This window comes from Lithobates pipiens, unplaced genomic scaffold (genome assembly GCF_037356315.1).
Source record: "Lithobates pipiens isolate NorthernLeopardFrog02 unplaced genomic scaffold, aLitPip1_a1.2 Scaffold_3, whole genome shotgun sequence".
Lineage (NCBI taxonomy): Eukaryota > Metazoa > Chordata > Amphibia > Anura > Ranidae > Lithobates > Lithobates pipiens.
The window spans coordinates 235,371,538-235,396,583 of record NW_027507790.1 but is presented as its reverse complement, the minus strand read 5'-3'; the positions used below and the strand labels follow the sequence as shown (position 1 = coordinate 235,396,583).

The window sequence follows — 25,046 nt, the reverse complement described above, 5'->3', positions numbered from 1 at the left end:
ATAGCTTAGGGTTCTGTAAGGGACATACACAGAGACTACATGAAATGTTTGCAATAAGTATGTGTAATGTATAAACCAGGGGCAGACCTACCAACGGGCACTATTATCCTGTTCGTAAATTCCAGAGACAGTTAAAGGTTGCCAGTAAAAAATATGGCTCTGATGTTCGGCTCAGAACAGAGGACCCATTGATAACATCTTATTGGATGAAACGCATCAGCGAGGAGACACTAGTGCCGACGCTAGGTCACGGTCCAATACCGGGTCGACAGTGGCACCCATTGTCATATGTTTTTTTTACGATTTTTATTTTATTTTGGCTTTTAACATATAAATCCAATAAATCCTACACTATGGAGACTTCACCTGGCTCCCGATGCGCTTTATTTACCACAGCTACATCTGTAAGTTGCTGAACAGCCTTCCCCACAACAGATGGCGGATCCACACTGAGTGCATGTTTGCTGCTGTAACGGCAGCCAACTTTTCCGGTGAATGTCCATTTCACAGGGGTGCGTAGATGATTCTGGAGCACAGTACTGGATCATCTCTTAACTTTTCACGTCACCACCAATCATCATGGAACTGAGCATTTAAATTATCATTTTTTTTGAATTATATTTTTTTTTATTGTCGATTTTCATTCAAGATGGGACTTTTTTGGACTTTATTTCAATGTGGTGTCTATTTATAACACAGTATTCACATGTCATTGCTGTTCATTTACTCCTGGCGCTACACACTTTTTCTAATACTATATATTTTTTTCCTTAAAATCTACCTTAAATCACATTGCTAATTGCATATTGTACTAGTTTTGGAACTCCAGAACGGTGTGGTGTCTCCACATACTCACCTCTTGCATATTCCTCGGCTGTCTCATTTTTTCTTATATTCAGATCCAATCACTTGGACCAGATATGGGATAAAAACAGTAGGCACAGTGGTCGGAAATGGGATGTTGTTGACATTCGATAAGCTTAAAAGTAGATACAGGCTCCCCAACTCACACTTGTTCTGTTTTCTCCAGTTCAGGCATGGTTTCTCTGCCCAATTTGGGTCTTCCAATCTGGAGGTGCGGGTTGGGCACCTGGAGTTGGTGCTCAGAGCTAAAGATCTACCTAAAGCCCTGCCCATTATTTATAAGGAGTTATTCTCATGGATACTACCACGGTTTTGGCCTCCTGTCATGCTGCATGGTTGTCGGATTTCCCGCAGCTGGACAATGAAGGTTGGAACGACGTATGGAGAGCCTCGTTTGCTAGATTGGTGTAAGCATATGATCACTCGATGCAGTTCAAGTTCCTCCATAGGATATACTACGCTCCTGTTAAACTAGCTAGGATATTCCCTGTTCATCTTTCGAATGGTTGGAGGTGCGACGCCCCGGAGCAGATTTTCTGCAAATTTTTTGGCATTGCACGCACATCCGGCAGTTCTGAGTGGAGGTGGTGGATTGTGTTGGGTCGGTCATGACGATCGCTATAAGACCATCTATAGAGGTCTGTCTGTTAGGCCTGGTAGGTATGTACCAAGCAGGTAACTCGTACTTTGCACACCCCACTCCTACATTATGCACACAAAAATTATTTTGTCCTGGAAGAAGCGGATGGCCCCCACCATAATGGTCTGGAAGGCATTGATAAATAAGGCTTTGCCATTGTATGAAGCCACATATCTAAACATGCAGCCATACCTAAAAAATTTAACCACTTCCCACCCAGCCTATAGCAGAATGACAGCCGGACGGTGGTTCAGTTATCCTGACTGGGCGTCATATGATGTCCAGCAGGCTAACTGCTGGTGCGCCCACTGGTGGTGTGTCAGTCACCGATTTCGGTAAAGAGCCTTTGACAGAGGCTCTTTATCACATGATCAGCCATGTCCAATCACGGCTGATCATGATGTACACAGGAAGAGACGTTTATCGACAGGCAGACGTGAGCAGAGGAAAGCCTATCAGCGGCTCTCCTGAAAAGAGGATCTGTGCTGATTTTTTATCCGAAGGGGGTGCAAGTGCCTGGTATTGAAGTGGTTAAAAAGGTATGGGGTGGTTGGATAGAAAATAGCTCCACAGCGACTGATTAATTGCCCCCCTCATTTTTTTTTTTTTTTATTTGGGTCTTGATGGGAGCTTTGATATATTTAGAAAATCTTTGCTGTACCAGAACATTTTGGGTGTCTTGTCAGTAAATTTCAATCTTGTAGGTTTCTGGTAGGTTGGCAACACTACATCCCACACAGCTATTGCCTTTTTTGTAGCACCCCCCCCCCCCCCCTTTAGATTGTAAGTTCCATGAGCAGGGCCCTCCTATTCCTTCTGAATTGAACTGTGTTATAATGGTACGGTCTCCCTTTATATTGTATATAAGCACTTTGCAAACTGTTGGCGCTATATAAATCCTGTATAATAATGTATAACCCTGGGGGTGGTTTGTGTGCGGAAACCATTACGGCTATCCTAGATTTGTGGAATGGGCTGCTCTCACCCCCAGATAGGACTGCTAAACCATAGGACACTACTACTATTGATGTATGGTGTATAATGCCTCGGGTGGCTGTAGTAAATGATGTTTCTACAGCTTTAATTTTTATCTTGGGTAAAATATATGAAGCCATACTTAGGGCTGAATTCATTTTATAGGTCTATTTTATGTCCATGCCCATATGCTTCTAATATGTATTCTAATGTTCTTATTTATTTAAGGTCAGAGCATAACTAAAAAACTGTAAAATACAAAGCAAAAAATTTGGGATTTTTTAGGAAATGTTTTTTGGTAATAAACAGTGCCAGATTTATAAGGGGGCAAAAGAGTCAATTGCCCCCGGCTCCCTACCAGAGGGGGCCCCAGAATTCCTTCATAAAAAAAATGTAAAAGGTGTTGGCATACGGAGCAGTTAAGCCTGACTTCAGGAGACAAAGAAAGGAATGAGGGCTTCTTGGAAGATTTTTTTTAAATGTTGGCTTTTCATATTGTTTTAACATGACTGTGTCACAGAATTTATTGCCTAGTTTATGAGAGACAAGTGGGTGGGACAAGGTTTGAAAAATTTTTGGAAAGTGGCAGGTAACAGCCCAACCCCAGCATGTGGGAGTGAAGTTAACGCAAGGCTCGACAAATCCCAGGAGCCAGGTCGCTAGAAATTGCATCCTGGCGCTTTTGCCAGACCACTCACTGTTGCAGGGATGCACAATTTGTATTGCCCGATGCCTGGGACATGCAGTTCCAGGTGCCGGGCAGGTAGTTTTCTACATGTAGCTCTGCTGCAGGCTCACTTGTCAGGAAGAAGAATTTGGGCGGCTCGGCTGCCACCTGATTGCTTCCCCGGCTATGTATTCCAGCCTCCGCTTGCCCATCTGCGGTCCTGGGTCCAGCATAGGGAGCGCCACAGGGTAGAGGGGAAGGAGAGTGGATGCACGTCCCATCTTGTTCCTGACCCAGAAGCAACGTGTATGATGTCCTTTCTGGGTCCCTGTCGACAGTTTCCCCAGCCAAGAAAGTATGTAATGCGTTGCATTACATTCAGTGGTGCACAGAGGAGGCACAGAGTATTTTACACCCCGAATGCCTCATTAAAGAGAATCTGTCACTAAAGCAACATCACATGGAGACTTTGTAAAAAGTTAAGTAAAAAAATATATAATTTTGTTAATTGTAAAAAATTAAAGTTACATAGTTAGTCAGGTTGAAAAAAGACACAAGTCCATCCAGTTCAACCAAAAAAAAAAAAAAAATTATATATATATATATATATATACGGTATATATATATATATATATATAATAAATATCATACCAGCCCATATACCCAATTCTATACCCACAGTTGATCCAGAGGAAGGCAAAAAACCCCAGCAGAGCATGATCCAATTTGCTAAAGCAGGGGAAAAAATTCCTTCCTGATCCCCCGAGAGGCAATCGGATTTTCCCCGGATCAACTTTACCTATAAATTTTAGTACCCAGTTATATTACGTACACTTAGGAAATAATCCAGGCCTTTCTTAAAGCAATCCACTGAGCTGGCCATAACCACCTCTGCAGGGAGTCTATTCCACATTTTCACAGCTCTTACTGTGAAGAAACCTTTCCGTATTTGGAGATGAAATCTCTTCTCCTCTAGACGTAAAGAGTGCCCCCTTGTCCTCTTTGTTGACTGTAAAGTGAATAACTCGACACCAAGTTCCCATATGGACCCCTTATATATTTGTACATGTTGATCAAATCCCCCTTTAATCTCCTCTTATCAAGAGTGAATAAATTCAGTTCCTCTAATCTTTCCTCATAGCTGAGCTCCTCCATGCCTCTTATCAGTTTGGTTGCCCTTCTCTGCACTTTCTCCAGTTCCTCAATATCCTTTTTGAGAACTGGTGCCCAAAACTGAATGGCATATTCCAGATGAGGTCTTACTAATGATTTGAACAGGGGCAAAATGATATCTCTCTCTCTGGAGTACATACCTCTCTTAATACAGGAAAGGACTTTGCTCACTTTGGAAACCGCAGCTTGGCATTGCAATGCTATTATTGAGCTTATGATCTACCAAAACCCCCAGATCCTTCACTATGGACTCCCCCCAATTACGCCCAAGCACATAAAATCGCCCCCACCCCCCCAAAAAACCCAAAACATTTGAGGTTCCCCCCCATATGCACACGTACAAACGTAAATGCATGTGTTGGGGCACCTGCAGATGAAAAGTAGATTGCGCTACACATGCTAAACGCCACGCACGTGAACAAATCGGCTCCTAATTTTTTAGCTGGCACCTAGATTCAAAGCAAAATTGTCAAGCCCTGAGCTATCACAGTGAAAAACATGAGACAGAAGCTCACGCTTCTGCTTGACCCTGATTGGGTTAGGGGGAGATCCCAGATCTTCAATAGCATAAGTTATTTTTTTTTATTTTATTTTTTTTCGAATTAACAATTTTCAACACAGCAAAAGAATGAAGAGGATAAAGCAACCATCTAACAGAGCTATATAGCTAGAGGATATGCATAAGTCACAATACAATGGCAAAACATCTGTGAAAGGAAATGAAGCATATTAACCACTTTCAGACCGGACCATTTTGCTGGTAAATGACCAGAGGTCTTTTTACACTTTGGCACTGCGCTGCTTTAACTGGTAATTGCGCGGTCATGCAATGTTGTACCCAAACAAAATTTGCGTCCTTTTCTTCCCACAAATAGAGCTTTCTTTTGATGGTATTTGATTGCCTCTGCGATTTTTATTTTTTGCGATATAAACGTAAAAAGACCGCAAATTTTGAAAAAAAATGATATTTTCTACTTTTTGTTATTAGAAAAATCCAATAAACTCAATTTTAGTCATACATTTAGGCCAAAATGTATTCAGCCACATGTCTTTGGTAAAAAAAAAGTCAATAATTGTATATTTATTGGTTTGCGCAAAAGTTGTCACATCTACAAACTAAGGTACGTTTTCTGGAATTTACGCAGCTTTTAGTTTACGACTGCCTATCTCATTTCTTGAGGTGCTAAAATGGCAGGGCAGTACAAAACCCCCCCAAATGACCCCATTTTGGAAAGTAGACCCCCTAAGGAAATTGATAAGAGGCATGTTGAGCCCATTGAATATTTTATTTTTTTGCCTCAAGCGATTGAATAATGACAAAAAAAAAATTTTTTTTTTTTTTTTACACAAAGTTGTCACTAAATGATATATTGCTCACACATGCTATGGGCGTATGTGAAATGACACCCCAAAATAAATTCTGCTGCTTCTCCTGAGTACGGGGATACCACATATGTGGGACTTTTTGGGAGCCTAGCCGCGTACGGGGCCCCGAAAACCAAGCACCGCCTTCAGGCTTTCTAAGGGCGTAAATTTTTGAGTTCACTTCTCACTACCTATTACAGTTTTGAAGGCCATAAAATGCCAAGATGGCACAAAACCCCCACAAATGACCCCATTTTAGAAAGTAGACACCCCAAGCTATTTGCTGAGAGGCATGTTGAGTTCATGGAATATTTTATATTTTGCCACAAGTTGCGGGAAAATTACAAACTTTTTTTTTTTTTTTTTTTTTTTCACAAAGTTGTCACTAAATGATATATTGCTCACACATGCCATGGGCATATGTGAAATGACACCCCAAAATAAATTCTGCTGCTTCTCCTGAGTACGGGGATACCACATATGTGGGACTTTTTGGGAGCCTAGCCGCGTACGGGGCCCCGAAAACCAAGCACCGCCTTCAGGCTTTCTAAGGGCGTAAATATTTGACTTCACTCCTCACTACCTATTACAGTTTTGAAGGCCATAAAATGCCAAGATGGCACAAAACCCCCACAAATGACCCCATTTTAGAAAGTAGACACCCCAAGCTATTTGCTGAGAGGCATGTTGAGTCCATGGAATATTTTATATTTTGCCACAAGTTGCGGGAAAATTACAAACTTTTTTTTTTTTTTTTTTTTTTTCACAAAGTTGTCACTAAATGATATATTGCTCACGCATGCCATGGGCATATGTGAAATGACACCCCAAAATAAATTCTGCTGCTTCTCCTGAGTACGGGGATACCACATATGTGGGACTTTTTGGGAGCCTAGCCGCGTACGGGGCCCCGAAAACCAAGCACCGCCTTCAGGCTTTCTAAGGGCGTTACAGTTTTGAAGGCCATAAAATGCCAAGATGGCACAAACCCCCCCCAAATGACCCCATTTTGGAAAGTAGACACCCCTAAATTTAGGGGTACACTAGTGAGACTAGGTAATAAATGGCGGGTGCCCTGAAACTATAAAAAAATAACTAACCAACCAGCGTCACCTGTAACAGTTATATGGTGATCACTGGTGAAAGGGTTAACTAGGGGGCAATCAGGGGGCTTTATGCGGTAGTATATGGGGGTCCCTGGCGCTATAAAAAGCTGCGGCGAACCTAAATACCTACTTGCCTAACTAGCGTCACCTGTGACACTAATACAGCGATCAGAAAAACGATCGCTTATTAGGCTGGGTTCACACTGGAGCGATGCGGGAACGCCACGAATGCGCGGCGGGTTCCCGCATCGCATGCCTCCCGGCGGCAGTTCACACTGCCCTATGCGAACTGCTGGGAGTGTCAGTGAAATGTTACTGACACCCCCAGATCAGTTCGCATATCGCAGTGCGATCTGCAAACTCGGATCGCATGGTGTGAACACCCATGCGATCCGATTCTGCTGCGGGCCAAAAAAAGGGTCCCGTGCGAATTTGCGGCGGGTGCGGCGGGTGTGGCGGGTGCGGCGAATGGCTGAACTCGAATCGCACAGAGATCGGATGTGATTTGCACTGCAGTGCGAATCACATCCGTTCTCAAACCGCTGCAATCTGAACCCAGCCTTAGTGACACTGGCGACGGGGGGTGATCACGGGGTTAAACCTTTATTGGGGGGGTTAGGGGGGTACCTTAGAACTAAAGGGGGCTAACCCTAACTGCCCTAACAGTTATTAGTCACAAATGACACCCGCCGGGTGATCAGGGGGTTAAACCTTTATTAGGTAATAAATGGCGGGTGCCCTGAAACTATAAAAAAATAACTAACCAACCAGCGTCACCTGTAACAGTTATATGGTGATCACTGGTGAAAGGGTTAACTAGGGGGCAATCAGGGGGCTTTATGCGGTAGTATATGGGGGTCCCTGGCGCTATAAAAAGCTGCGGCGAACCTAAATACCTACTTGCCTAACTAGCGTCACCTGTGACACTAATACAGCGATCAGAAAAACGATCGCTTATTAGGCTGGGTTCACACTGGAGCGATGCGGGAACGCCACGAATGCGCGGCGGGTTCCCGCATCGCATGCCTCCCGGCGGCAGTTCACACTGCCCTATGCGAACTGCTGGGAGTGTCAGTGAAATGTTACTGACACCCCCAGATCAGTTCGCATATCGCAGTGCGATCTGCAAACTCGGATCGCATGGTGTGAACACCCATGCGATCCGATTCTGCTGCGGGCCAAAAAAAGGGTCCCGTGCGAATTTGCGGCGGGTGCGGCGGGTGTGGCGGGTGCGGCGAATGGCTGAACTCGAATCGCACAGAGATCGGATGTGATTTGCACTGCAGTGCGAATCACATCCGTTCTCAAACCGCTGCAATCTGAACCCAGCCTTAGTGACACTGGCGACGGGGGGTGATCACGGGGTTAAACCTTTATTGGGGGGGTTAGGGGGGTACCTTAGAACTAAAGGGGGCTAACCCTAACTGCCCTAACAGTTATTAGTCACAAATGACACCCGCCGGGTGATCAGGGGGTTAAACCTTTATTAGGTAATAAATGGCGGGTGCCCTGAAACTATAAAAAAATAACTAACCAACCAGCGTCACCTGTAACAGTTATATGGTGATCACTGGTGAAAGGGTTAACTAGGGGGCAATCAGGGGGCTTTATGCGGTAGTATATGGGGGTCCCTGGCGCTATAAAAAGCTGCGGCGAACCTAAATACCTACCTGCCTAACTAGCGTCACCTGGGACACTAATACGGCGATCAGAAAAATGATCGCTTATTAGGCTGGGTTCACACTGGAGCGATGCGGAAACGCCGCGAATCCGCGGCGGGTTCCCGCATCGCATGCCTCCCGGCGGCAGTTCACACTGCCCTATGCGAACTGCTGGGAGTGTCAGTGAAATGTTACTGACACCCCCAGATCAGTTCGCATATCGCAGTGCGATCTGCAAACTCGGATCGCATGGTGTGAACACCCATGCGATCCGATTCTGCTGCGGGCCAAAAAAAGGGTCCCGTGCGAATTTGCGGCGGGTGCGGCGGGTGTGGCGGGTGCGGCGGGTGCGGCGAATGGCTGAACTCGAATCGCACAGAGATCGGATGTGATTTGCACTGCAGTGCGGTGCGAATCACATTCGTTCTCATAAACCGCTGCAATGTGAACCCAGCCTTAGTGACACTGGCGACGGGGGGTGATCACGGGGTTAAACCTTTATTGGGGGGGTTAGGGGGGTACATTAGAACTAAAGGGGGCTAACTCTAACTGCCCTAACAGTTATTACAGTCACAAATGACACCAATGCAAAAAAAAAAAAAAAAAAAAAAAAAAATGACATTGGTGTCACTGTGACTGGGGGGCAGGGGTAATTGGGGGGGTGATCGGGGGGTAAAGGGGGGGTGTGAGTGTGCCTGGCATGTTCTACTGTGTGTGGGATGTGTTGGTGCAACTCACTGATCCGCTCTCCTCCGTGTCGGAACGAAAAATACCGACACGGAGGAGAGAATACATCACTTCCTCTCCTGTGTTTACATTACAGGAGAGGAAGTGATGTCACCGGGGATTTCTATTCGTCGGGAGCGATCGCGAGGGGGTGGCCATGAATGAATGGCCGTCCCCTCGTCCGGGATCGCTCCCGAACGAAAACCGACCGCCGCAGGCACCGGGCGGGGGCCCGATCGGGCCCCCGACCCGCGGGAGGCAAATCACGTACATGTACGTGCTTATGCCTGCCCGTGCCATTCTGCCGACGTACATCGGCGTTAGGCGGTCGGCAAGTGGTTAACCAGTCTAGCTACGTGAGCTCAAGCCATTGGGCACTGTCCCCAAATGGGCTGGTCAGCAAGGCATGGGGACAGTGCCCAAGGTATTGTACGATGTCAATAGAGTAAAAGTTTGTTAGCAAATGTTACCCAAAAATACGAGGATTAGTCAAATTCAGGACAGGCATAGGTAGGGCCAAAACAACTCATAGGTTAATCGACAACGAATCGATTATGAAATGAATCGATTACTATTTTCATAACTGATTAATCGGGCAGTAACATAATGGGGTTAAAAAAACTAAAATCAGCCCTTTATAGTAAAAAAAAGAGCAAATAATTGCTACTGTAAATATAACTTTCACTGTTCCACAGTAAAAAAAAAAATGAACCCCTTATAGTAGTTATTTGCTCTTTTTGTACTATAAAGGACTCATTTTAGTTTTTTTTAACCCCATTACGTTGCTACACGTCTTAGGCCTGGGTTATACCTATATATTTTTTGTTGCTTTTTGTAGAAACACACTACAGTTCATTCAACATGGTTTCCTATGGGACACGTTTATGCTTTTTTCAGCTGCTGCGTATTTGGAAAGGGTCAGGGACTTTTTTCAATGCAAAACAGTCCTTTTTTTGGTTCAATATACTTCAATAGAGAAGCTGCAGAAAAGCATGTAATGCATTTTTGCAGCAAAATTTTTTTTTTAATTTGCCCAACAACAAATTGGCCAAAAAAAGAGCATTTAAAAAAAAAAATGAAAAAACACAAATCACAGCAAAATCACGTTAGCAAAAATCAAAACGCACTGCAAAAAGCACTGCAGAAACAGATGAAAAGCAAACTGCATAGGTGTGTACCGAGCCTTATGCCGGCCACATGGATCAATTTTTAGTTGAGAATATTCATACGATAAATCTTTGTACATTCGCTGAATGAAAGAATGTTTGAAATTTTCACTTGCTTTTAGCATTCTGTTTTAAAATGAATGTCATTTCTCAACGAAAACCGCATAGACGGTCAAAATTCCCTTGACCAAGAAGTTTTCTATTATTTCTAAACGTTCCCTTCACTGTGGTTGAAAACAAATGTCGATTTGACCCCACTAATGATTAGAAAAATCAAACGAACGTTCTTAAAATCACTTATTTTTTTGAAGGAAGAAATTGTTTTTGTATGACCAGCATATAATATATTACAGTTCTGTTTGAAAATCTGAAAAACAGTCTAACTTTTTGTTTCTTTAACCACTTCAATACAGGGCACTTATACACCTTCCTGCCCAGACCAATTTTGAGCTTTCAGCCATTTGAATGACAATTGCGCGGTCATGCTACACTGTACCCAAACTAAATTTTTATCATTTTGTTCCCACAAATAGAGCTTTCTCTTGGTGGTATTTGATTGCCTCTGGGATTTTTATTTTCTGCTAAATAAAAAAAGACCGAAAATCTTGAAAAAAAAACAACTTTTTTTTGTTTCAGTTACAAAACTTTGTAAATAAGTACGTTTTCTCCTTCACAGATGGGCACTGACGGGGCTGCAGTGACGGGCACTGATAAGGTGGCACTGATGGGCACCGATGAGGTGGCACCAATGACGTGGCACTGATATGCAACACAGATAAACACTGATAGGTGGCACGTTTTGGCACAGATGGGCGGCATGGATAGGCGGCACGGATGGGCATGGATGGGCAATGATAGGCGGCTAGGATGGGCACCGATAGGCAGCTAGGATGGGCACCGATAGGCGGCTAGGATGGGCACCGATAGGCGGCTAGGATGGGCACCGATAGGCGGCTAGGATGGGCACCGATAGGCGGCTAGGATGGGCACCGATAGGCAGCATTGTAATTTAAAGTTTTGTAGGGATGGATGGCAATCAGTGCCAAACAATAATGCATGCCAATCAGTGATGCCCATTGTGGGCACTGATTGGCATCCATTATGGGCACTGGCTGGCATCTCCTGGTGGTCTAGTGGCATCCCTGGTGGTCCAGTGTGGGCATCCTCGGGGGGGCTGTGCTGATAATCGATCAGCACAGACCCCCCCTGTCAGAGGAGCAGCCGATCGACTCGCCTCTACTCGCGTCTAACAGACGCGAGTGAGGAAAAGCCGATCACCGGCTCTTCCTATTTACACTGTGATCAGCCGTGATTGGACACGGCTGATCACGTGGTAAAGAATCTCCGTCGGAGACTCTTTACCGAGATCGTAGTTGCAGGGTGTCAGAATGACACCCCGCAACAACGATCGCCGTGATGCCCGCCCCCGGGGGCGCGCAGCGGCTTAATATCCTGATCACGTCATATGACGTCCGGTCAGGATATTACAACCACTTTGCCACTGTCATTTTGCTATATGGCGGCGGCAAGTGGTTAAAAAAAAAAATGTGATCTCTAAGTCTGATGATATTTACCAGATTCAACTTCCTAATAGTATATACATTATATCTCTTCAGTCTGTTATTCTCAGAGTCGACTAGAGATTTTGCTCCCTAACATATAGTTGGTAATTTATATTTACTACTGCATACAAATATTTAAGAATAAGTTGCCTTTTTTTTAAACTCTACATATTAACTCAATTATAAAGACTTTTTTTAAGGTTATTAACCAATTAATCTAAACAATAATTGGCCAACTAATGGATTAGGAAAATAATCGTTAGCTGCAGCCCTAGGTGTAAGGTTGATCATTCACTTCAGTTCACTTTTTTATTTGTCACATAATTTAATTTCTATGTAGAGGGGGTCCCCCAACTTGAAGTACCCCAGCCTCCCCCAGGTCTAAATCCAGCACTAGTAATAAAGATAGTTATATAACACACAGAAGGAAAGAGAGACCTAAAGAGGGTTCTGTCTTCTAGACTTGTACTTGAAGGCGCAAGATTTGGTGCTTTCCTCCTGCAGCTTACATCCTGCTTTACTGTGAAAAGCTGCTCTATGACTTCTTTTCTAGACTTTGATGTTGTTACTTCCGCCAAGTCTAGACTATTGGCCTGTCGTCAGAGTACTGAAATCATGCACTGGAAGCGTCTTGTTTGCAGCAAAACAGCTATACTTTCATGGAGGATATTTTCATCATGGAACAGGGAGAAGATGTATACAAGAACACAGTGAGGAAAGATAAACACTTCCTCTCATTACATCACCATAGAATATATATTATAACACTACAGTGCCACCTGCTGTCTAGAAAGGTATAATGCACACGGTATATATGGTCAGTTTTAATAAGAAACTTTACTGTTGTTCTTTCAACACTCCTTCTCAACAGCATGTGCTTTGTCAAATTATATTCATCTCTTCTCTCCCTCCACCCTCCTTTTACTCCCTTCTTTGTTCATTCACCCACCCCTTGTACCTGGCTTAATCCTGGGTAATCACACCTGATTATTAATATGCATTATTTTGGTTGTAGTATACCCCTCCTGGGTCATACTGGTCACCAGGATGCAAGGCTTCCCAGGACATTGTTCTGTTATAAATAGTTGCACAGTTTTTGATTTATTTTATTTTAATTATTGTATTTAATTATTTTATTGTTAGTATTTGATTCTCTGCTCTAGGTCTCTCATGTCATAGCTAAATATGCCATACATGTCGTGTAAGCAAAGGGCTATTTTCGAAACCCGTACTGTTTTATATGTCCATCTATGCCATGTTATACTAGGTTTGTCGGCATTTGGAAGTTTTTACGAGACCTCATCGTTGTTTGAATATGCCCTTTTACCCTTTTTTTTTTCTGCTTGTAAACGGCAACTTTTTAAAAATAAAAGAATTACAAAGAAATGATATTCAGCTTTTTCTGGAAATAATTATGACACTTCTTCTGCAAAGGCTTAGCGAGTGCGTCAGCAGTCATCTCCTCTGATGGGCAATATTGAATGTTAACACATTGCTCGCATTTATCCCTCAGTAGGGGATACTTGATATCGATGTGTTTGGTCCTAGGATTGACCTTTCTGATTGCGTAACCTATATACATCCCTGGTTGTCTTCAAAAATGGGAATTGGTTTTGACATGTCTATCCCAATGTCCACAAAAAGGTGACAAATCCATATAGTTTCTTGACATGCATGTGCTGCTGCAATGTACTCTGCTTCAATTGCTTGCTTTCGACTAGACCCACTTATGGTTCCTTCCCCATACTGGAAGAAGAATCCACTTGAGGATTTATGGTCTGTGCAGTCCCCGGCCCAATTAGCAGCCACATATCCGACCAATTTTGGATTGGATGTTGCTGGTAACTGTAACTCCATCTGAATTGTTCCTTTGAGGTATTGTATCACTCTTTTTATTGTGTTCCATTGACGCTAACAGGGAGCTGAGACGTTCCTGCATAGTATGCTCACTGCTGCGGCCATGTCTGGTCTTGTCACAGTGGAAACATATAACAGCTTACCAATTACAATGTACATGTCATTATTGGGTAGCAAGTTTTTGGCTTCATTGCTCTTTAGCCTGGTTCCATAGGAGTTCACTTCCTTTGCATCTTGCATATGGACATATTCCAAGATTTCTGAGGTTTTCTGAGACTGGTTGAGAAGTTAACTTCCATCTTCTCTCTCTATTCGGATTTCCAGAAAGTAGCTAATGTTCCCTAGCTCTTTGATTTCAATATTTTCTTACAGCTTGTGAACATGGCCTACTGCTACAACTGAGGCCTTTCCTCCAGTGTTATATATATTTTGTATAGTTGTAGAATTGTTACCAGTTAAGTTTTCATGGTTCAGATTTGCTGATGACCTGCACCTGGCATGCTTTGTCTTTTCTTGCCTTAGATCTCTGTGTGGTATATTGCTATACTTAAATAAAATCTTTGAAGAGCTGCTCTATGCTACCACTAGAGGGTGCTCTTTTGACGGGTGAAGGAACATCTTCCGGGAATAATTTCTTCACAGCAAAGTGGGGTGTAAATGGATCTCTAAAAATCCTGAAGGCCAGGCTGCTTAAAAATGGATTTCCTGCAGCGGTAACCAAACATTTTCTTTGAGGATGCAAGAAAGGGTAGGAAAAATGAATAGCACTTATATTCTAACAGCCTCCTTGTTTTAAAAATCTGTTTCTTAATTAAAACAGAGATTTTCTGTTCAGGCAAAGTGTAGCTGAATGTGTTTTATTCATCACTTTTCAATGTGGAATGATAATTGCCCTGGCCATTCTTTCCTAGCACTCCTAATAAGTAATTAGTGTTCTTAATCGCGTTCTTAATCTCTCCCAGTCTGTGCAGAAATGCGCTAATTAATTTCATTAGTTGCAGTGTAGCCTGTAGAAAATATTATGTTACTAATTGCAGTCCGAGCACGGTGTGATGTCATCTGGAATAACATCTCTCAGTATTAATTCCTGCTCTTTGCACACCAAGGCAGAAAGTAAAACACGTCCTTTATACCACGGATGGGCTGGTAACACTGCGCTTTTCCATAAGCCTGATGTATTAAATAATGTTCTATGTGGAGAAACAGTTCTAGGCAAGACGGTCATTAATCACATCAGACCCCCCCAGACTTAGAAGAGGCTGTTGTGTAATATGGAGAAAGCACACAGGTTTTCGGGAATTTGGATGATTTCCCGAGTAACAAATCACAGAATTCTATTGTCAAAGTATACACTATTCTTCACTGTACATCACCAAATAGGAAGGGCACAAACTGTGCATGGCTTAAAGTGGCTTAGTGGTTAACACTTACACCCCGCATCACTGGGGTCCTCAATTCCAGCCCCACCCTGAGCAATATCTGCATGGAGTTTGCATGTCCTCCCTGTGATTGTGTTGGTTTCTTCAGCATTCTCCTTTTAAACATTTTATTGAAGATAATACAGTACATATTATTAGTACATATTTTACAATAAAATATGATATATATAATATGAATAGAGAAACTTCTCAAATAAACATATAAGGGTAAAAATAATAAATTCTTCTTATTGTTATTCTTATACTCCAAAGAAGTAATTATAAGCAGGGTGGTCACTAACTGCCTTTATAGCTGCACTTTTACTCCCTTTCTGCCCAGGCCAATTGAGAATTGCAGGGTCATGCAACACTACCCACATTCAATTTTTATCTGTGCCCACCCAGATTTCAGTTTTGCCCTCCTACTAGGTTGGCCCTCCCTTGGATGTTGTGCCCGGCTGGCACTGCCACTGAGCTCCTTCCCCCACACTCAGGACCGGGACAAGGAGATGGCAGGCTGGAGCACAGAGAAGAAGAGGTAGAAAGGAAAGAGCCGGGAGGAGGTGCGGTGTGTGCGCTCGCCTCTCCTGTCAGAAGAGTGTTCCATCTATACAGCACATGAGACAGGATCGCCTTTACTGTAGGTCACATTGCACTGTACATACCCACAGTTTGATTACCGGCCCCTATCCACATTTTCTGCTGCCAGGTGCTGAGCAGCCCCTGGGGGAGATGGGGGCAAACAAACTGTATGCGTGTGTACAGTGCAATGCGATCTACAGTAAGAGCAATCCTGTCTCGTGCTGTATAGATGAACGCTCTTCTGAGAGGAGGGAAGAGCACAACAAAGCACACCTCCCTCTCTAAATTGGGAAAGGGGGTGGGCAGCTACCTGTGCTGGGAAGTGTAATGGGGATTTGGGCTAGAAGCCAGAATGGGGGGGGGGGGTAAACGTGCTAGGAGGAGGGTTCGGGAGGGGGGAATTTTTGTGTTAGGAGGGAGGTGAGGGATCTGGGTAGGGTAATTTAGAGGGGTTATGTTAGGAGGAAGGATTTATGGGAAATTGCCCTAGGTGGGCGATTTGGGAGAGATGGGAAGGGGGGGAATTTGGGCTAACATGAGGGATTGCTAGGATACAAAAGTTTGCAAAGAAAGGGTGTGTGTGCTAGGCGGATGATTTGTTTGTGTGTGGGAGATTTGTGCTAGGAGGGGGAATTTGGGTGCATTATTGTTTGGGGATAATTCGGCTTGAAGATGGAATTTATCTTTTTCTTGCATGACGGAATGTCTGGGTTCACGAATGATGATTTTCATACATTTCATACATACAAAACTGCCCCATCATTGGTGTCAGTGGGAGTAATCGTGCCCTATCGTTGATATCAGTGGGAGAAATAGTGCCCCCTCATTGGCGTCAGTGGGAGGAATAATGCACCATCATTGATGCAGCACCCTGATATTTAGGCAGGGCTGCTATTAAAATTAGTTGCCAATTGTTAGGAGATTAATTGATTTCCCCCCTAATTCTGGAATTGCTACACTTCTCTCTCCTATCACTAGTTGGCCAGGTATCTGGTGATATTAGATAAGGCAGGGGAATAGCAAGAACAAATTACGAATGAATAGGGTGTCTCAGCCAATGGGCAGGGATTTTCTTGGGTCCCTTGGCCTGCTGGGAGAGCCTATTTATTTGGGAGGAGTCAGGTGATCGGGGTTCTGTGCCACCCGCATGGCTATCTGGGTGGACATGTGTCATATTGCCCCGGGCTGCTAGGCCAGAAACCTAAGGCCTATCCCGGGGACATCTGGCTGCTAGGCTGTCTGAGGGCCTATCCAGAAGCAAGAGAGCAGCATAGGGTTGGGACTGCGGGCTCGTAGTACAACCAGAAGTATTGGCTCCGCCAGCTGGGGAACCAGTTGTGGTCGGAGGTAGAGGGAAATCTGTTGCCCCTAAGGGACCATCCACCTTGTTACCGGAGAACACTGAGTATGCCAAGGCCAGTACCAGAGCAGACTTCTCACCAACAGGGGACGGTAAAGAAGGGGGAAAACTTCAGCAAGTGCCAAGTCAGTGACCCAGCAGGACAGCAGAGGTGACGCTTGTGGAGCATCAGTGAGTGCCAAGCCAGGAACCTAGCGTGTCCACAGGGGTGAAGCTTGAAGAGTATTTATGAGTTCCAAGCCAGGGACCCAACAGGGAATCGGGGGTGACAATTAAGGAAGATACTGAGTGCTGAGCTCAGGGGATCCAGTGGCTAGTGGATCTGAAGTTTAGTGAGAGAGATTGGTAGCTTGTTTAGTGAAGACCCACAATGAGTGATGGTGGAGTAAACTAAGAACTGTTTGTGTTGCAAATAGTTGATTTCAATTGCCGTAACAGCTACAAAATTGTGACCATAAAAGACAGTGGTCCTACTTACACAGAAGTGGTGTCCGGCTGGGGGCCTTCACCTGTATAGCTGTCTACCTATAGAAGCCTCGGAGTCTGCCAATTATCTTTGCATGTAATGAAGGGTGCCCTGGCCCTAACCCTCTCTCCCCAGTTCTGCTTGCCGCCAGGCAGGGCGGTGCGGCTCTCGTTTCTGGGTGGGCGTCATATGATGGCGACCAGAACTCGTGCACCCCTGGGGGCCTGCAGCGAGGCGATCAAGGCCTCACTGTGTTGCTAGGACACGGCACGACCCCGATCTCTGTAAAGACCGTGGCTCTTTGACCATGTGATCGGCTGTTTCCAATCACAGCTGGTCACATGTAAACACGGAGATGTTCTCATCTCACACTGACAGAGGACATCTAGGAATAGTACCCCATCATTGGGGTCTCTATGGAGGAATAGTGCCCCATCATTGTTATCAATAGGAGGAATAGTGCCCCATCATTTGTGTCAGTAGGAGAAATAGTGCCCCATCAATGGTGTAAATGCTAGGACTGGTGCCCCATTGCTGGTGTCAGTGGCAGGAATAATTCCTCAAGGACTGGGTTAAGGCAAGCAAAGGGCTGACTCCAGCTCCTTGGCCACAGTTTGGGAGACCACTGGTTTAGATAGTTAGGAGGAGAACCAGGAAAGAGCAGTCTTGGAGGCAAGGGAGTTTTAATTTAGGAGAAGCAGGAGGGCAACTGTGCCGAAGGCAGCAGAAAGGTCCAATAGTAAGAGTACTGAGTAGTGGCCATTGGAGACTGTACAACAAGAATGTAACATGCATGGACAGCTTAAAGCCCAACTCTGGGTAACAAAAAAAAAGTATCCCTTGCAGTGGGGCTGTGCCCACACTGCAGGTGTTAATTGCTTGATTAGGTCTTGGAGAACAATTTACGATTATTTAGTTACCTGATCCTCCACTCCTCCCCTGCTGCTAAACCAGTTCCCTGCAGCTTTTTCTCCCCCATGCTCCAGCCAGTGGTCTAGGCTCCTGACATCACCAAGACTAAAAGCAGGGTCCACAGCCCTACATTGGACATGTTGACGGCATGGGACAGTCCACAAACATGGGGGAGCGCCATCTTCCGAGTGAGTGGGGATAAGGTAACTAAAAGTTTTTCTCCTTTCCCCTAAGCAAAACCGATAATTAACCCATGCAGTGCGGGCACAGCTCCACTGCTAAGAATATTTTTAACTTTTCATGCTGGGCTGTGAGGCTGACATAACCTACTAGAACATCGTACATACAAGAAGTCAAATGTTCTTGAATAGAAAAGAATTGTGGCTTAGTGGCCAGCGATGGACCCATTGATGTTGGGTTCAGTTTTATGCATGGTGATTATATGGCCACTCTATGTATATATGGATGGATATTCCTTGGGTCCTCAACTTTCCTCACAAATCATAAATTAACCAGCTATCGGCCAGATTGTTTATACAACTATGGTAGAGTCAGATTTCTGCTAGCCAACATAGGCGGTGGAATAGGGAACCAGAGATGTCAAGAGCAGCAAATAGATACCCAAACATTGTTTTACTTCCAACTCATTCCCAGAGTTTAATCACTTTCAGACCCGACCATTTTGCTGGCTTAAGACCAGACCACTTTTTGCGATTCGGCACTGAGTCGCTTTAACTGAGAATTGCGCAGTCATGCGACGTGGCTCCCAAACAAAATTGACGTCCTTTTTTTCCCACAAATAGAGCTTTCTTTTGGTGGTATTTGATCACCTCTGCAGTTTTTAGTTTTTGCACGATAAACAAAAATAGAGCGACAATTTTGAAAAAAACGCATTCTTTTTTACTTGTTATAATAAATATCCCCCAAAAATGTATAAAAAAAACTTTTTTCCCTCAGTTTAGGCCGATACGTATTCTTCTACATATTTTTGGTTAAAAAAAAAAATCGCAATAAGCGATTATTGATTGGTTTGCGCAAAAGTTCTAGCGTTTACAAAATAGGGGATAGTTTTATGGCATTTTATTAATAATTTTTTTTTTTTACTAGTAATGGCGGCGATCAGCGATTTTTATTGTGACTGCGACATTATGGCGGACACATCGGACACTTTTGACACATTTTTGGGACCATTGTCATTTATACAGCAATCGGTGCTATACAAATGCAGTGATTCCTGTGTAAATGACACTGGCAGTGAAGGGGTTAACCAGGGGTGGCAGTGTAGGGGTTAAGTGTTCCTAGGGGTGTGTTACTAACTGTGGGGGGGCTGGGCTTTGTGTTAGTGAACACTGATCTCTGCTCTAATCACATGGAGCAGAGATCAACGTCACTTGTTGCTAGGTAGAACGGGGAGATGCTGTTTACAATGGCATCTCCCCGTTCAGCCGCCCCGTAAGACGATCGCGGGTATCCCTGCGGCGATCGATGGCAGGGCGGCATATAAAAATAGACATACCTGTACGCCAATATGCCTTCCCGTGCCATTCTTCCGACGTACATCGGCATGCGCCGGTCGGGAAGTGGTCAATAAGGGGCATCTTTAACCCCTTCACAACGACTGTACGCAAATATGTGGCCCCAACTGGACTGGGGCTTTTTTCAGAGTGGCCGCGATCGAGGGCTAATGATTGGGACCCGGAACGGCCAATTCCGGGTCACCTGATCACTGTGATAGTCTCCGATTGGCGATATCAGGAGATATCCATTATCATTTACCAGCAAATTACGCCCAATTTGTCCTGAAAAAAACAAGGAAGAATCCACCTGGATGCACAAAGTAGTTGTGATGGTATGTACGGTTTTACGAACACATGTCAATGTTGCAAAATTTTGCTTGGGCATTAAGATTTGTTTTACCCTTAGACGCAAAGGGATGAAGATGTCATCATATGAAGGGAATTCATAAAATAACCATGAAAATAAGAGCAAAGCGGAAGTTTAATCTGCTTATAGTTTTCTTTCTCTGGTTCCTGCCTCCCCCCTCCTTATATACATGCTAATTATTATAAAACATTTTTTTCCATAAAACCCTTCCATTTTCATTACATACTCCATTTTAGATCCAGTAATGTCATCACTAGGTCTCTGTGCTTCTCTATGAAATGCAAGCAGATTATGGCTGGAAGGTATGGCAGGACCCTTGTACACAGGTTCCTGAAAACATCACATCCCCTGCTTCAGTATGCCTCCCAAGAGCCTTCAGCACTACAGCAAGCAGTGAACGGACTACTGAGAGGACACAGCAGATATCAAAATGCCTTAGGCCCCTTTCACACTGCCGCGACTTGAAAGCGACTCGATTTTACAGTTATTTTGATGCGATTTTGCCACAATTTCAGGGAATGCCAGTGTAAACTTGCGGTCAATGGACTTCAACTTGCATCAAAGTCGGACCAATGTAGTACAGGTGCGACTTGAAGTCATACAGATATGAATGGTACTCATTGTAAATCATGGGGTACGACTTGTCATGCGACTTTGCAGTCCCAAGCCGCACAAGTGTGAAAGAGGCCTTAATAGGAGGATGTCAGTCTGGAGGAGCAGGTGCTTTATGTGTATGCAGACCTCCCTAGGCGGCACTCACATGTGATGCTAACCCTCCATGATTGAAAGAACTAAACACCAATGAATGAAAGGGGCAGACCAGGACAAGAAGGCTGGGGAGGAAAAGGCTAGATAAAGCTACAGGTCCTCCAGCCAGGAAATGAGGCAGCCTCTATCTGACTGGCTGCAGCTTCCAATGCACACTGTGAGAAGCTCATGGTATGCAGTGAAATCAGGGGAAGCCATTTCAGTAGAGAAGAGGAGCCTGTACAGCTGCGCAAGACTGAAGGGAGGGCTGGAGTTCTGCTTTACAGACAAAGAAAGGAAATAACACAAAAGAAAGAAAAGAGAAATAATGATGCCCCTATAAAGCAATGATTCTCTGTGCTCGTTATTCTGTGTTTTTTGGCTTTAAAAGACTCTTCAGAGCCTTAAAGCGGTTTGTAAACTGTGGCTGGTTAAAAAAAAAAAAAAAACACCTGGAAGACAATGATATAATGTGCTAGTATGCATTGCATATTATTATACAGTATTTATATAGTGCCAACAGTTTGCGCAGCACTTAAAAAAATGAAGGCAGACATTACAGTTACATTACAATTTGGTACAAGAGGAATCAGAGGGTCCTGCTCATTAGAGCTTACAATCTAAATAGGGAGGGTCAATTAATACAAAAGGTAATAGCTGTGGGGGATGAACTGATGGAGGAAGTAAAACAGTGAATTAATTAGAAGCAGGATAGGTTTATTTGAAGAGAAGGGTTTTCAGGGATCGTCTAAAGATGGATAGATTAGGGGACAGTCGGACAGATTGGGGTAGGGAGTTCCAAAGGAAGTGAGAAGCTCTGGAGAAATCCTGGAGGTGAGCATGGGAGGAGGCGACAAGGGAGCTAGAGAGCAGGATGTCTTGGGAGGACCGAAGAGAGCGGCTGGATGGATTTGTAAATTATTGTTAGTACTTTGAATTTTATTCGTTGGGTGAGTTGAAGCCAGTGGAGGGATTGGCAGAGAGGGATGGAGGACACTGATTGATTGGAATGTGCATACTAGCACATTATGAAATACCTTAGAACGAAGCCCTGACCGCTGAGAGAGCAGACCTTTTCCCCCGGCCTTTCTTCCGGGTTCGGGCGCTTTAGTCCAAGTTCTGGCAAGGAATGCCGGACCTTCAGAGCGCATTCCCCGGTGACACCACAGGCTGCACCCAGGGCGAATATCTCCTAAATGGTGCACGTTTAGGAGATATTCATTTTACCTACAGATCATCCTTATTATAGGCTTACCTGTAGATAAAAATCACAAAGTGGCCTTTACTACCACTTTAAGAATGAAGTTATGAGGAAAATATAAAACTCGTACCTTTAAAGATCCTTTTGATGAAGAGAGGCCGGTCGCCGTATATAGAAGCCTTCCCACCATCCAGACTGAAGCCCAGCCCAGCAGATGTCTTGTGAAGTTCCACGCACACGGCGTCCCGCAAATCCAAGTGTGCTGCAACAAACCATGAACATGTCATTAGAGGCCATTGTGTACCGCCACCGCTGCCTGCTACGCCTTCTGTAAAACACCTTTATAGGACACTTTTATGGCTTCCTCTAATTATAGAGCGGAACCATAATCTACATTCTGTTTTATTACTGTGCCTGAGATGAGGAGGACGCTTCCCCACAATGAACAGAGATGATACATTCCCAATCTGACAGATCCCATCCGTCACAACCTGCTCATCATTGTGTATTCATTTCTGGACCAAAATGTCCAGGGACAAATCCTCTAAACCTGGAGATGCCACTAAAAGTAGTGGTCATATGAAGTAGAAGTGGTATGGTGTCCATCTTATTTCACCTTTTATGAGGGAAACGTGAGAAATATGTATACTGGCTCTTCTGGTTGCTCCTCCTTTTACTCAGCCCTCATGCTGATCCTGTGGCTTCAACACTCTACCAAGAACCATAGAACATGACTTCTGCCTAGCTAACATACAGTCAGGGATGGTGCAAGGATTTTTGACACCCTAGGCAAAACCTGATTTTGCTGCCCCTCTTCCCTTGGCCCCATCCCTGACTCCACCCCCTTTGCCTTGCTCATGTATACCCCACCTTTTCAATGAAGCACCCATCAAATGCAGCCTACCAGTGCCCATCAAATGCAGCCTCACCAGCGCCCATCAAATGCAGCCTACCAGCGCCCATCAAATGCAGCCTACCAGCGCCCATCAAATGCAGCCTCACCAGCGCCCATCAAATGCAGCCTATCAGTGGCCATCAATGAAAGTTTGCTTGCTTCCATTCATTCAGGAGTGGGGACACAGTCCTAGGCCGCTGTGCCTCTAACACTATGTGCGAACAGAGCGGCGGCTGCCTGCTGATGCTGAGACTTAGTTGCTTGCTACAGAGAGAAGAGAGTAGGAACACCAGTGGCTGGGCGCCCTAGGCAGCAAGCAGTGCGCCCTAGGAGGCTGCCTAGTTTGCCTAGTGGTAGCACCAGCCCTGCATACAGTAGGTAGTGGCATAAGGAACCAGGGATGCCACGGGCAGCAAAGAGATACCCGCACACTGTTACTTTCAGTACTTCTCATCTCTCCTTTTTGCTGATCCTATGGCTTTAATAATCTACTAAGAACCGTAGAACAATCCCTGACTTATCAGAGTATCAGTTCAGTTCTGACTTCATTGGCTGCTGTTATATTCTTAATATCTAAATTTTAATTGGCTTTTTTATACTTTATTTAGAATATGAATTAAGAGTCAGTGACCTAGAGTATATTGATGCCAGAGACAACCAAACAAGTAGCAATTAGGGAGGGAGGAGGGGTCATGGCAACCTACATATTTATAGAATACAGTTTTTATTTTATTTTTATGTTTTTTAACCACTTCAGCTCTGGAAGATTTACCCCTCTTCATGACCAGGCCATTTTTTTGTGATATGGCACTGTGTTACTTTAAGACTCCTTTTACACTGGGGCGCTTTTCGGGCATTTTAGCACTAAAAATAGCACCTGAAAAGCTCCTCTCATGCCTCCCCCAGTGTGAAAGCCCGAGTGCTTTCATACTGGGGAGGTGTGCTTGCAGGACGGGAAGAAAAAAAAAAGTGCTGCAAGCAGCATCTTTGGGGTGGTGTGGGAGCACTGTATACAACCGCTCCCATAACGCCCTGGCCATTGAAATGAGTGGGCAGCGCTGCCGAAATGCCCACAAAGCACTTCAGCATCACCACAACACTGGCGCTTTTAACCCTTTAAAGCGCCACTATACAACGGTAAAGTGCCGGTGTTCTGTCAAAAAGTGTCCATCCATCGAATAATGTTCGCCCCATACTGCGCAGGCGCAGCGCTTGCGCAGTACGGAGGAGAAGGAGACTCCAAAAGTCTCAGAAGAACGGCACCTGGGCACTGAGTCCAGGTTGAAGCTTGCTTCGTTCGCCAGGCTTCGGGCACAGCCTCGCTTCGCTCGGCTATTTTTTATTCTAACTATGTCCACTTGGATGGTGGAACTTGAACCTGGGCTCACTGCACAGGCGCTGTTTATCTTCGGAGATGTTCGTCAAGCGCAGTACAGGACGGACACTATCTGATGGGGGACGCTATTTGATACATCACCGGTAAAACTAGCGGCGCTTTACCGCCAACGCTGACACAGCCCCCAGTGTGAAAGTACCTTAACTGACAATTGCGTGGTCATGCAATGCTGTACCCAAATAAAATCTATGTCTCTTTTTCCCCCACAAATAGAGCTTTCTTTTGGTGATACCTCTGCGTTTTAATTTTTGTGCGCTAGATATAAAAAAAGTCAGACAGGTTTAAAAAAAAAAAAAAAAAAAAAAAAAAACACAATATTTTTTAATTTCTGCTAGAAAACATTCCCAATAAAAAAAATTAAATTTCTTCATCAATTTATGCCAATATGTATTCGGCTACATGTCTTTGGTAAACAAAAATCCC

At 44.4% G+C, this 25,046-nt stretch overlaps 1 protein-coding gene across 2 annotated transcripts in view; it reads right to left on the bottom strand.

Annotated features, from left to right (window-relative positions):
- PDZD2 (PDZ domain containing 2) overlaps positions 1–25,046 on the bottom strand; it is a 430,456-nt gene that overhangs the window by 3,682 nt on the left and 401,728 nt on the right. For both annotated transcript variants that reach the window (XM_077462905.1, XM_077462906.1), the window contains one exon: positions 22,463–22,594. In XM_077462905.1, the coding sequence (XP_077319031.1) occupies positions 22,463–22,594 (132 nt within the window). The remainder of the gene's footprint in view (positions 1–22,462; positions 22,595–25,046) is intronic.